The 15,220-nt window shown below is 40.3% G+C and overlaps 1 protein-coding gene across 9 annotated transcripts in view; it reads right to left on the reverse strand.

Moving 5' to 3' along the window:
- The window catches only part of PITPNM3 (PITPNM family member 3), a 407,952-nt gene that overhangs the window by 70,560 nt on the left and 322,172 nt on the right, over positions 1–15,220 (reverse strand). For all 9 annotated transcript variants that reach the window (XR_004537058.1, XR_004537057.1, XM_033921390.1 and 6 more), the window contains one exon: positions 7,278–7,426. Coding sequence is in view for 7 of the 9 variants with exons in the window: in XM_033921390.1 (XP_033777281.1) it covers positions 7,278–7,426 (149 nt within the window). In the remaining 2 variants the exon portion in view is untranslated. The remainder of the gene's footprint in view (positions 1–7,277; positions 7,427–15,220) is intronic.

Raw genomic sequence — 15,220 nt, forward strand, 5'->3', positions numbered from 1 at the left:
CTGAACTGCCCTTAATGTCTTCCTTGATATACCAGTAGCAGAGTAGCTCTCTCTTCTTTCCACGGACACTGCAGGAAGTCATGTTCAAAACAGAACAGCTCCAGACAGCTGCCAAAGATGGGGATATTTAACAACAAATACACTGACTATAAAAAGTATGATGCGAACCCAAGAGTATTGAGAGACCTGAAATTTAATCTTTCCCAGATATGCCTAGCCAAGACTGAGCAAATTACACAAAGATTTACTAAAGGAAAAAATACCGCTGAAGGAGATTCAAAGAAATGAAACAAAGGAAATGTTTTATGCAACTGATATCATTTAAGTAAGGAAGATTATATTTGGTCAAAAGAATAGTCTTACTGGGTCAGACCAATGGTCCATCTAGCCCAGTAGCCCATCCTCATGGTGGCCAAACCAGGTCACTATTACCTGGCAAAAAAACAAAAAGTAGCCAAATTCCATGCTACCAACCCCTGTAGCCCATCCTCACGGTGGTCAATCCAGGTCACCAGTACCTGGCCAAAACCCAAAGAGTAGCAACATTCCATGCTACCGATCCAGGGCAAGCAGTGACTTCCCCCATGTCTTTCTCACTAACAGACTATGGACTTTTCCTCCGGGAAATTGTCCAAACCTTTCTTAAAACCAGCTACGTTAACTGCTCTTACCACAACCTTTGGCAACATGTTCCAGACCTTAACTATTCTCTGTATATCATCTCATGAGAAGAGGAGATTAATATATGTCATTGACTAAAAAAGGAGGGGGTAGGAGGTGGGACTTGATATACCATCTCTCTGTGGTTACAAAGTGGTTTAATAAGTGCATTGGCCATCACCACCATGTGACAGTTAAGAACATGGTTCCCAAAGCATGCAAACCCAGTTAATGATGACAAGATAGGTGGGAGCTTCTACTCAAAATGTCTCTGTACACAGATCACACAGTTGTTTCTAGTTGTTCTTTGGAGGAAGTGAGATCTCTGGGTACAGATTAAATGAGGGTAAATCCATGGCATTACCATTCAAGAGGGTTTAAAAAATAGATTTGCCTTTCAACAAAATTCAAAAGTAAAAAAACTAGCAGACACTCAATGAAGTTACATGGAAATACTTTCAAAACAAATAGGAGGAAATATATTTTCACTCAATGAATAATTAAGTTCCAGAACTCGTTGGCAGAGGATGTAATAACAGCATTTAGCATATCTAGTTTTAAAAAAGGTTTGGATAAATTCCTGGAGGAAAAGCCCACATTCTGCTATTGAGACAGACATGTGGGAGGCCACTACTTGCCCTGGGATCAGTACCATGGAAAGTTGCTATTTGAGTTTCTCCCAGGTACATATGACCTGGATTGGCCACGGTTGAAAAATATGATACTAGGCTAGATAAACCACTGGCCTGACCCAGTATGGCTATTATGTTCTTATTAAACATAGTCAAATTTTTGTCAAATGTAGGGATAATGGTGCTCTATGAACTAGTAGGTGAGGGTGGGGAGATATGATATACATTTCTTTCTGTTGTTGGATAGCACATGAAAGGATTTGTTTAGGTGGAAAAAGTAATTAAAATTAATATTGTCCATATCTACTATTCATTTTCTCCCTGTTGCCTTGGAAAATTCCTGATTCCCTTCTTTAGAGATCTAAACAGGGTGACATTGGAGAATATTTAGAGAGGGATGAGGCCTAGATTCTCATTAGCCTTAATATCAATGTCAACAGAGATAAGTGGGATGTCGCTCTATAGTTTTAAATAATACTGTTTGGTGATAAAGATAAGGGTTGCAGTGGGATGGTATAAGGAGGAAGAGGAGAGCTAGCATTGGGTAGAGTTAAACAATGGAAGAGTTCTATTTTTCAACTGGGTTCTGTTCTTTTTTTCTCTGGGATGAGATCAAAGCAGAAACTGCAGCACATCCAAAGAGTGATCTTGTTTTTCACGTATGGAGCAGAGTATCTAAATTGATGGGCATTAGAGCAGAGCTTTCATTGCTGTCCTTCGTACTGAAGAACTATCGCTTTTACCCAGGTTTTGATGCTCCCATGAGATTTAAATGGGCTGAGTTGGTCAGCTTAACAAAACTTATAAGTCATAATTAGGCAGGGAATTTTGTAATATGAAAGAAAGGTAAGGCTAGTGAAAGGCCTCTACTGAAGAAACTTCATTGGCTATCTGATGATTATAACTTTACAATGTCAGAAGCCACTACATCTGAACCACTGTCTCACATCAAGCACTATTATGGGGTAAAGATCTGGAACAACTGCTTATGCATACTACTTATGGGGAATTTAGGAAACACCTAAAAACATATCTGTTCTTGAAGTATTTAGGTAACTGACCTATACAATCTTAGTCCACAACAACTGATCCCCAGAACTGTTAATCACTAACCCTTAACTTTGTTAAATCTACTCGATCTGTAACATCTTTTAATCATTGTAAACCGCATAGAACTTCACGGTCCTGCAGTATATAAACTGTTATTATTATTCTCTACACAAAGTAATATTTATTTATTTGTATTTATTTACCACCTTTTTGACGGAATTCATTCAAGACAGTGTACAGCAACAATAAGTCAAACATAAGCAACAGACAATTACGGCAGTAAACATATTCAAATTACAAAGTATGGCATAGTAAGCTACATTATAATGTCAATACTATACATGGTAAAACATTTTAATAGACAACATAGGATTTAAGCAAAGATGGCGCATATAGATAGATAAGACAGAGTAGAAGTAAAAAAAATGAGAGAGATCTAATTTAAAGAAGTTGCATAGGAGGTCAGACTATCCTTCTCTCATCCTGGCTGATCAGATTTCTATTTGGGACAAGAATCTCTGTACTGCCCTCGACCTGTATGTACTACAACTCTCTCTTCTCCACTGTCCATCTCAACCCTGGTTTCACTCTGGGCTTTCTCGCTTGCAGCAACTGCAACATCTAAATAAGCGCTAAACACCTCTAGTGCAGGAATCCTTCATGGAGCACCCTATTCTTGTGCATTTAAAGAAGTCAAAAGCATATATACAGTATATATATATTGAAGCTTCTTCAGAGTGATCTTAGTACCTCCTTTCTATATCGTCTGCTGTACTCGCTTACTGATCCATCCACTGACTCTGCCCCTTCCACACTTGGTACAGGAGCAGGGGAGAGAGGGGAGGGCGAGGGGGCTTTGGTATGGAAGGAGTGGGGGATCAAACACGAGGTTGCTGAGGGGGGGGACACACCAGTGCCTAGAGCACCTCCTACCCTCACTGCGCCACTGGTGTAATAGGAGAGCATGTATTCCAAAAATCTTCTTTAGTGTATTCTCTTGTTCATTCCTATCCTAGATGCCTTATTTTAACCACAGATAAAACTGCTCATATTCACAATACTAGTGCGCAAATGATGGCAGATAAGGACCTGCACTGTCCATCCAGTCTGCCCAACAAGATGGCCAGAGCTTCACCCTCCATTCTGCATAGGTTATAGTCATTCAAGCTTAAACACTGGTTGGCAATTTGCCATTATTCCTGCCACATACAGGCAGTTAAACATGATGAAGGCAGAGAGACCAAATTAGACTCCAGAGAAGAGCTCTGTGAATGAAAATGTCAGATTTATCAGTACTGAGAGATATTGTCGGTGCATGAGGAGATGGGTTGAACTCCATTCACTTCAATATCTATCTTAGGAAATCCTTTGAGAGAAAGAAAAGGGCAGGCTGAGGCTGTGCAGTAATTTAAGAAAGACAGATGTCAAGTAGAAAGTTTTATCATCTATAGCTATTGAGTAGCAGGAAAGCTGATAAGACTGTATGGGCATGATTTATAAAGAATTTTCTCTTATTTTGTGTTTATGAGAGAAATACTCTTTATAAAGAAAAATCCAGGTCATAATCTTGGTTTCAAGAATCTGGCCATGTAACCAAATAAAGGCAAAATAATGTAAGTAGAAACCCAGGTTCAAATTCTTCCACTACTACTTAATGTGTGATTTTGAACAAGTTGTTTGAATTCTGAAACATACATTATAAACTCTTGTTGAGGGAACAGCATTGTATCAAAGAAAGGATATTGTACAGAATTATGTGCATGGATGGTTCTTTATGAAGAATGATATTAAGTAGCATTTCAGTAATTTAAAAAGTATTATAGGAAAAAGGAGCCCTGTAGTTTGTGGGTGGCAGCTATTCCAGATTCAGAATCCATTAAAATAGCTCAAGAATGGTATGTGGTACTTTAATTTTCATGTTATTTATCTAACATCGGCCCCAGCACTGATCCTTTAGGGACTCCACTACTAACTTTCCCTTCCTCCGAGCAAATTCCATTAACTGCTGGACCACCAGGTCTATCCATCTAGGTTTGGGGCGGTACACCGACAAATGCGTGCATGACAATTGCGCCCCATCGATCGTGCCCCATCAAATGCGCTTTAGATGAGGATTATGGGAACCCTAACTTATTCATGTCTCAGTTTGAGGATCAGTGGGTTTATTCTTCTGCAGGTTTTAGAAGAGTACAAGATTGGTGGAGGTATATTGACGACATCCTGTTGTTATGGACTGGCACTAGTGATGAACTCGAGGAGTTTGTCAGTTATTTAAACAATTGCCATGGCTCTATTCGATTTGAGCTGAAACAAAGTAAAACGGAAATTTCATTTTTGGACATCTTAATCCAGGTTCAAGGGGATAGCTGTATGTTTACAGTATACTGTAAACCCACTGACTGCAATACGTTACTCCACTGCACCAGTATGCACCCGCACCACTCTAAAATGGAAGTTCCATTTGGACAGTTTTTGAGGCATCGCCGTTTATGTTCCAGTACGGCTAAATATGATAGGCATGCTGATGACTTCAAATTGAGACTTCAACAACGTGGCTACCCAGAAGCCATTGTCTCTGAGGCTGCTAAAAGGGCAAGATGGAACCACAGAGACCACTTTTACAATATAAGTCCCATGAAGATAAGGGCATACTTACTTGTGTTCAGAAGTATAATATTGTAAAACGTCATCTACATGTGCTCTCTGTTCATCCAGCTTTTAGGGAGCTACAATATGTATTTTCATACAACAGAAATTGGAATCTTAGTGATCATCCATGCCCACCAGTTCATCATAGTCAAGGGGAAACGAGTGAGAACATATGGTCCGACCACCATAGTTGTGGACATTGTAAAGCCTGCCCTATGATGCTGGATGGAGCTATTTTAAACGATTCTCACGCTAATAAGACCTTTGAGTTGAGAACAAACACTACCTGCACATCTGAAAAGGTTGTGTACGTACTGATATGTCCTTGTAGGTTTTATTATGTGGGTCAGACATCCCGACAATTTAAGATGTGTCTCACGGAACATCGCCATTGTATTGCTACAAAAAAGCTTTTGGAACTGCTCGTTGAGCACTTTGTGCAGAGCCAACTTACTTTGGCAGCCTTTAAATGTATAGTGCTGGAGCAGGTTCAACTGACAGCTCGACGAGGTGATGACAGAGCCGCGCTGGATCTTTGCGCTTGGCTCAATGGCCCCAGCTGGCCTCAATCATGCAATCGAGTGGAAGAGTTTCTTCGTGGTTGTGAGTATATTAGTTATTTCTTTTGAGCCAGTGTACTAGAGAGACTGTCTCCGAGATGTCACTGGAGTATGTGGACTCTCCCCTGAAGACGCAATAGCGAAAAGGGGTCTCCTGTTGGGATTTGGGGCTTACATTTTTCAATGCTTTTCAGCAAGCCGTTTCCTTGGGAGTAAGAGTCATTGGGCTTTCAAGTTACATTGTTTTCAGCTCTATGACAGACGCACTTGCAATACTGGATGCTGGTTCCTCTTCAGCTAAGTACTATTTAAATTTATTTTTTGGAATAGTTTTCTGCTACATCTACAGTTTTGGAATAAATGGACTGTGTTTTACTGTTTTTGTAATATTGATGTTTTTTGCTGTCGAGGACTACATGGACTGTTTTGGTGTTTTGCTCTGTTTCTAAATAGTTTGCGAGTTTGTTTGGAACATTTTTCTGTAGCCTGGCCTCCTCTGTGAAAGGAAACAGATATTGATTTTTTTCACATCTCATTGGAGTTTGAATTTTTAATTTGTGTTTTTCTACTTTGGCTGTCCCTGCAGTTGGTGGGAGATTAAACCAATACGTACGATTTTGTGGAGTTGTTTGACTTATGATGAACTCAGGGCTTACTCACTAATGCAGCTGGTTGCTGCTTGATGGGCTTCTCGTATTGAATGAGGTCTTTTTCTCCACTATTTTATGGTATTGATGGTAATCTCGCCCCCTCTGCAGAAGGAGATAAAGTATTTGTTTTGTTTGAACCCTTTAGGGTTCCCATAATCCTCATCTAAACCTTACCCTAACACTAGATACCAAGTGAATATTTTAAGTGTAGTGGGGGGTGGGGTGGATTCCTCCCCTAAAGGGGGCGAGTATGGCGCAGTGGTTAAAGCTACAGCCTCAGCACCCTTAGGTTGTGGGTTCAAACCCACACTGCTCTTTGTGACCCTAGGCAAGTCACTTAATCCCCCCATTGCCCCAGGTACGTTAGATAGATTGTGAGCCCGCTGGGAGAGAGAGGGAAAACTGCTTGAGAACCTGAATAAATAAATGCATGTAAACCGTTCTGAGGTCCCAAGGGAGAACGGTATAGAAAATTTACTTTGTAACCCTCAAAAAGACAAAATAGTATCTGCTATATGGAGCGCATTTGTCGGGGCGCAACTGTCGTGTGTGCATTTGACAGGTCACGGTTTGGGGCAGGTCAGCAAAACAATTGTCTTAACCTTGTGTATCAAGTTAACCAGGTACCAGTCTGAATATCGGCCAGTGTTTGGTTAATTTTCAGATCAGCAGACATAGCTAGATATTCCATGCTGGGGGCTACAAATGTTCCACTGACTATCCAAGGACAGATCAGCCTACAGCTGGAAGCACTTATGCCATGGGCTGAATATCACCCCCCCAATATAATCAAATCAGTAATGTACAGCACTGGAGGAAAGTGTAGACTGTGGAAACAGAATGTGTCCAAAATGTCCAAAAAACATTAGTATGGTATATCAGCTTCTACTAATCCTGCCCCTCCACCATTCCCAAATCACATCAAATGCACTTCAGCACACATTATGAAAAAAAAAACCAACAAATTATTTTTACAAAGAGTGGGTGTTATCAAATATTTGAAGGAAAGAGATGAGAGTTTCAGAAAAGAAGAAAAAGCAGGCAGTAAATGTGTTGTCTAAATCGAGTGTGAATACCTGTCTCAGGATAAATGCCACCACATCCGTAGATTCCCAGTAGCTGGCATGAAAGAGGTGGGGAAGAGCTACTGTCGGAAATGCAGTCAGAACATCTGGGCAGTACAAGGCATAGTCTACCCTTTTGGTTCCCCACCACTTGGCTGTAACTGCAGAATGAGCAGAGAGCAGTATTAGAGTTCTGTCAGCACAATCCAGCATTCTGTCAGACATCTCTATAAAAGAGGTTCTGATTAATTCATGATCCTTCAGGGAGGAGTAGTCCATTTTTTCACGCTCTAGCAGTCGGAGGTAAAATAGCAACAGCTTAAGACCAAAAGAACTGGCAGAGTTATTCCTCTAGTCTTTCAAACACTTACTGGTATTGATTAGAGATACCTTTAGTACATGGGTTTTCAATGTACGTGCAGTGAAAGGTAAGGTAAGAGTATTGAGTTTGTAAACACTTTGAAAGGAATACCTCGACTGGGCTGAATATTTAGCAAAAGACCATATATATGCTATTGGATAATGCCTCTACAATAGATTCACTCTGTATTAAATGAAAATATATTTTAACACAATTTCTACACCCCCCCCCCCCCCCCGCATTCTCCCATTGCAACACAAATACACAAGGTGAACTGGCATGTCAAAATCATCATTTGATTTGAAACAAAGGAGGGAAGTTATCAAGCTGTGTTAGGGCAATAACCCTCATTATTTTCCCCTTAAGGGGGCTTAAAGGGCACTAACGCAGGTTTTCTTCCCCTAACACAGCACTACTTAAAGCAACACTATGTACACAGTAATAAGCCGGTAAAATCTCCCTGTATGGAAATAGGACCTCTAGCAGCAGAACTGTTACACTACATCTAGAGGTTGCTGGTGCCATTTAGGATTATGGTGCTGGAAAGGAAAGGAGCAACTAGGATTTGCTTCTGCCCAAGACACTAGGCCCATGACACACCATCACCTTCCCTATGGCTACAGTCCCCTTGTTCTTCCCCTCCAGCCCCACCCTCCCCTTGACATTCTTACTTTGCTCTGCCTCCCTCTCATCCACATGACACACACTCTACTTGCACTTCCCTCCACTACCACTCAGCCAGTATCAGCTGCTCACTCCCTCCCTCTCCCCCCAGAAATCATGAAGCAAGAGGAGGAGGAAGTGGACTTCTGAACATTGGGTCACTTCCTTTCCCCCTGCCATCCCTACGCATGACCGTTTATCTGAACCATGAGTTTTATTGATGCCTGCATGGTTCACATAATCAGTTGGGTCTAGGACCAGCAAGAGGAGAAGGAAGAGACTCCTCTTCCTGCATAATCTCTACAGGAGAGGGGGAGAGAGACTGATTAGAAACCCAGTGCTGCCATTTTTGCAGAATTCTGCATGTTCTGCTCATTCTGCATGTATATGATAGGTGCCATCGACTCATGTTTGAGTCCTAGTGACTTGATGAACATCAAGTTTTCGTGGCAGAATGCAGAAGTAGATTGCTGGGCCTTCTGTGTAGTATAAATTTGATGCTATCGCATCAAATGCAATCCCTCACCTCCAACACTGCCTGTCTGCTGTTGCCTAGATGGGTGGTCAGTTGTTAGTCTGACATCTCTGCTGAAACCTGTCTGCCTCGGGAGACCCTGCTGGTAGTAAAACTACCGATGGCATAACTTTCAGCTTCTCAGATGTGCGCAAGCCCCAGTGGCACAACAAGCCCATGTACCATGACTGGAGTCTGCATAGATATACACTGTACCCAATTACATTAGTCTATATATATATAAAATCTGATGTATGTATGTACGTTCCAGCATAACTCCAAAACGCATGGACAGATTTCAACCAAACTTGGTATACATATCAATTACTATCTGGGAAAAAATACTGTGGGGTGGGAAGGGGGGTGACATGTAAAGAATCATCGAAAAAGAAAAATATTGCTTTGGGGAATGATGTCACACTGTGCTGTGCTGTCATTGCTGTAACAATGCCTCCAAGGAAATGTAATGTAATTGGCCAAGTGCAATCAAAGTTACATCTAGAGCTTCAGAGACAGTCCAGCATCATAAGGCCTGACTATAGGATATGAAAAAGAGAGCTGCTACATCTAGAGCTTCAGAGACAGTACACCAGCAGGCCCAACTACAGGATATGAAAGATAAGTGTCTAATCCAGGGGTGGGTAATGAGGGCCGCAATCCAGTAAGGTTTTCAGTATTTCTCCAATGAATATACATGAGATCTTATTGCATACAATGGAGGCAGTGCATGCAAATAGATTTCATGCATATTCATTGGGGAAATCCTGAAAACCTGACTAGATTGTGGCCCTTGTGAACTGAAGTTGCCCACCCCTGGATTAATTCATAGTTTTAGGGCTTGCTGAGACATAGAGAGGGCTATGTCATTCTTACTGCTGAGATTGGGATATGTGAGATTGGAATATCCGAGCAACGCCGGGTGATCAGCTAGTGTTCTATAAAGGAAAGGTGGTGTCTTGATTCTTCAACGTGCTTCCTGTGGCTCATCCATTCATACCATAGCCCTATTTCTTGTGTTTTCCTGCTCTAGTGTTTGCTCTTAGTGTTCTCCCTTTCTAATGTGACCAATTTTCAAAGCTATTCAGGGGTAAAATGGCGCTTTACTGTAGAATAGGCTTTTCCAAAATTGCTTGCTCTGTCACTCTCTTCCCAGTTCCAACCATGGAGAGTCATTGCTAGGGTGTTTGATTTCATAAGGTGCTAACTGAAGTATTATTAGAGACAGAAAGGGAGAATAGTCGAGAGTGCTATCTATCCATTTCTTTGCAATGTGGATCAAATTAGTTTGTTAGAAATAATTATCCTGAAGGCAAGAGTATGATGAAGTGTTTGTTTACTGGGTGAAATAGTTTGCAAAATGCATTGTCTTGATGTGAGAGGGACATAGGCCCAAATTCTGTAACCGGCGCCTAATGTTAGGCACGTATTTTGAAGGCATCCAACTAGATAGGCGCCTATCTAAATTGAATAAGATCAATTAAGCTTTTTAATCAGCAATAATTGAAACAAGGCACCTCTACAAATTTAGGCGGCCTTCCAAAAAATTAGGTGCTATGCATGTTAGGCATGGGCATGGCTTTGTGTTAGGCGCCTCTTAAGCGTGCTTAAGTGCTCACATGGCCGCCTTACTTTTAGTTGTGCCTAGAGCTGGCCTATTTATTGGGCACCTCCAAAACAGGTGCCCAAATAGGTGCCGCTCAGAGTGATTCACTAAACAGCAGCCAGCTGTACTTGAATCGCACTGAACGGTGCCTATATCAGCGCCTAACTTTTGGGCACTTAAGGAATTTGCCCCATAGTGATCAGCGATGTTTGATTCCCACCCTCCCTCTCCAGCTTCCATCTAATCATGGCCAAGTCTTCAGTTTATATATATATATTTTTTTTTTTACCTCAATTAACAAGTTAGGAAGAAAACTGTTTCACAACAAAAATCAATTATTGAAATACAGTCACTAGTTGCTAACCCTGACTTCAACAGGTAAACCATAGACTTTTTGCAACTCCCTGACAAATTAACAAAATACAACAAATACTCGTACATTTAAGGGACTTAAAATCAAATTAAGCCTCCTTTAAATAATTAAGGAGCAACATTAAGATGGGAACTATTCTGTTTTTTGCACCAAGGGCCACATGTATGATTACCTACTGGCAAAGAACTCTTGGCCCTCAGGAAACAAGTCTAATTCTGGAGGCTAAAGGAACAGAGGCAGAAACAGAACTATACAAGTGTATAAAGGAGACTTTCAAAGACACTTACCAATACTGCCTCTAATATGATACCCTCTGTGATACCTTGAAGGAACATAGTTGCCTGGAAAGAGAGCATCTCTTTAGTACTGCATGAAGCACTGGTGTAGTTAGGACCTGCCCTCCTGGGGATGCAATATATGCTCTCAAACTGAGAATGTCCTTCTCGAGCACAGACTCAAGAAGGAAGGGCTAGGACTGCTATTGCAGTTGGAAGATTGATCATAAGAAATGTAAAGAGCTGGATGATCACTTGGGACTTGGGACACCTGCTTGCCTTATGGGAATGTGGAAGGCCTCATGCATCACCTACTTAAGATTTTAAAGAAAAGAAACAGGCTGTCATAGAGGCACCAACAACATGGGAAGGTGCAGCATGGAGGTTCGAGGTTTTTAGGTAAGAAATTTTTCAGAATCATTCTCCAGTTTATGGATAGAATCCCCAGATGTATACTGCGCTCTAGAATCTCAGTTTATGGATTTGTTGGGAGCTGGGCAGGGTAGACCTAAGATTACTTTTCAAGAGAAGTGAACAAAAGTGCATGGTTTTGACCGAGATATCTTCAAAGGATGCTGGCAAAATGAGGAAATTAGGAAATCTTAACACACAGAAAAATATCTTCATGGCAAGAGTCAGAAAAACCCAGAAAATATATAAACAGCAAACACTCTACTCTCTTCCGCAGGGAGGGAACAGACTGAAGCTGCAAATTTAACATAAAAAGTGGAGAAGACCTCAGTACATCCTGCACAAAACTAATATAGCATAAGCTAAAAAATTGCAAGTGCAGCTTAATCATAAGTAAAAAAACTCCACTCAAGAAACAACTTCAATGCAGCAAAACAGTCTGAAACCACCCTCGGGTAGATCAGAAAAAATAGTAACACACTCTCTTTCAAGTTTATAAATGTGCAGGAAAAAACCCAGTACTAGACATAACAGCAAAACCAGCCATTCCTCTTCTTAGCACTCAAATCCTGCACACTGTATCTCGATAGGAGTACCGTGTTTTGCAATTCGCGTCTTCAGGAGACATCCACAAGAAAACTGCACAACAGCAGATGATTCAAAATGGCAGCAACTGACAGAAAATGCTGAAAAAAAATACAATCAAACCAGGCTACAGTGACCTCACAACCAATCAGGAAACTGCTCGAGGGATTACAGTCTGTAAATTAAAGATCCAACGTTATTCTTTCCTCGTTATTCAACGTTATTCAATTTTTTCCTCCTCAGAAATGCATTCTAGTACCACACGCTCAAACATTGAAAAACTGTGATCTTTAGCAATACAGTGCTCAACAAGTGGCTCTGTAATTTTCTTAACAGAGACAGTGCCTGTGCTCAATTAATATAGTTTTAAGCTGTCTAGAGGTTTGTCCAATATATAACAATTTGTACAGGCACATCAGAGCATAGATGATATTGCTAGAAGTACAAGAGGTCACAGACTTCAATTTAATATGCTTCTGTGTATTGACAAAAAAAAAAAAAAATCAGAGGTCTCAATCATCAGAGAACAAACGGAGCAATGCCCGCATCTCCTATGCGCCCCTGAGCCACCCTTACCTGTCCCTCTTTACACCAGACTGTAGCAGAGCATAAAAAGATCTTTCAGGTTAGTATTACATTTATATGGAAATAATATCTTTGAATCCCTAAACACTGGAAGAGCTTGAAAAATGTACAAATATTTTTTAATCACTTGCACCATTATAGCAGTTATGGGCATTGTATTTAAAAACACAGGACACAAAATTAGCCTGTTCCTCCTTCCTTTCTCTACCCATCAAAAGATGTTCACGATGATTGTATCTCGCACATGTTGCTGCTCCCCACAGAAGAGACTAAGGGCAACCTCTTGCTTTAAACTTTGCCATCCCCTTCTCCGTATTCTCCATGTAAAAACTGAGAAAATGCAATATTTTTACACATATGCCTTGGATGCATGCTAGAAAAATGCAATGTTGTATTACAATTGGTAGGTTTCTGATATACTGCCATAGTAAAAAAAATTCCGCTGATAAACTTGCACATCAAGAAACTTCAATATGTGTTCATGGTATTGCATCTCAAAACGGATGGTAGAGTGACATCCATTCAATTCTTTCATGAACAATACTAAAGAATCCACTGCTCCCATCCAAAGCATAAATATATTGTCGATATATCTCCATCAACACTTCTCATGTGGAAACCACCGAGAGGGATACATCCACTGGCGCTCAAAATTGGCCATAAAAAGATTGGCAATTGAAGGCACAAACGAGGCACCAATAGCCACTACTCTTCTTTGAATATAGTATTTTTCATCAAACAAAAAATAATTGTTTGTCATAGCTGTAAAAAATGAGTGCTGTCTCTTACATATGAAGGAATAAAACTCACATAGTCAATCAAGAAAAAAATCAACAAATTTGCAAACTCATTCCAGTAAAGAGTCCTGTGCAGAGACGATAGGGCACCCAGGTGGGATTGTAGGAAGCGTGTATAACACTGGAATCATGAACTTAGTGTACTGCAAATATTTAATCTCAGCTTTTGTTAAAAAATCCTTGTTTCATATCTTGCATTGTCAGTTTCAAAATCTCAGCAAAAATCCCATTTGACAGATTATTAGGGACCTCACAATAGGTGGCATCAGCCAGTTGTCTATAAATTTCATTTTTATACTCCACCATATTCTGCAAGACAACTGCACCTCCCTTGTCTCCTTTCCTGATATCTACGGAGGCATTCTGTTGCAACCGCTTCAATGCCTGGGATTCCTCCAGTGTTAAATTGAAAGGTATCCATTAGAGAATGACACGGGGACACAATTTTCCCCGTCCCCACAGGAACTCAATTTTCCCATCCCATCCCTGTGAGTTTTGTCTTTGCCCCATTCCTGTAAGCTCTGCTTTAACTGTACAAGCCTCGAACACTTATGATTTTAAAGTGTTTGATGCTTGTGCAGATGAGGACAGAACTTGCAGTAACAGGGCAGAGACAGGAAAAGAACTCTCTGGAACGGGACTGGAAAATGAGTTCCCGTGGGGACGGGAAAAAAATTTGTCCCCGTGTCATTCTCTAGTTTCCATGACAGAGACTTTTCAACCACTTCAACTTCCTGCAGGACTAACGTTAGGAAATCCCAATGGAGAAGTTGTCATTAAGACTGAAGTAGCTGATATTTAATTCAATAAACAGCTGACAGATATAAATGATTCCTGCTAGACAGATTGCGAATATAAATAAAAAAGAGACTTTGAATTGTTTGTTTGTGAATACCAGAAGTCTAAAATATATTGGAGAATTAGAATATATGGTACTAAATGTGTATGTATATATATATATACATATATATATATATATATATATATATATGTGTATGTGTATATATATATATATATATATATATATATATATATATATATACACACAATAGACATCTTGGAAACCTAGTGGAAGGAATGGGATTCATGAAATCAAATTAAAACTTATATTGAAAGGATAGGGGGAAATTCATGTTATGTTACAGATAACAGAGATACAAGCAGGATAAAAGTCCTTTGCAGAAAACAACATGGTCAGTGAAAAGGGGAAGAATATAGCAGTGGGATTATACTACCATCTACTTAGCCAGAGTGAGGAAACGGTGAAATGCTAGAGAATAAGGAAAGTCAACACAACTGGTAACATAATAATGGGAGAATTCAATTACCAACCTACTTAAAACCCACTCTCTTCTACTGAATTACATTTTTTCTCCACTTTTTAAATAAATATAGTCCCTTCATTCAGTAGAAGAGAGTGGATTTTAGGTAGGCTTGTGATCGATTACCACTCTTATCCATAAAATAGTTTTCTGACAGAAGAATTCAGTTACCCCAGTGAAAATATTTAATTGGGTAAACATATTATTGAGACAAGCTAGGGAGATGTTTTATATGCCATAAATGAATGCTTGAGGAAGCAGCTGGTCCTAGGCACAGTAAGAGGCAGAACTACACTAGATCTCTTTCTGACGCCCTTCAGCGCTATAGTAGTGGCTCCACATGGCAATAATTATCTTAATATGATCAAATTTGACATATTCACTAGATCAGTGTGCCGCAAACATTTTGAAGCTGCGGCACACTAAACGCAGGGCCCGCGGCTGGAAAGCATCTGGAAATGCACAG

The sequence above is a fragment of the Geotrypetes seraphini genome, chromosome 15 (assembly GCF_902459505.1).
Source record: "Geotrypetes seraphini chromosome 15, aGeoSer1.1, whole genome shotgun sequence".
In the NCBI taxonomy this organism is placed as follows: Eukaryota; Metazoa; Chordata; class Amphibia; order Gymnophiona; family Dermophiidae; genus Geotrypetes; species Geotrypetes seraphini.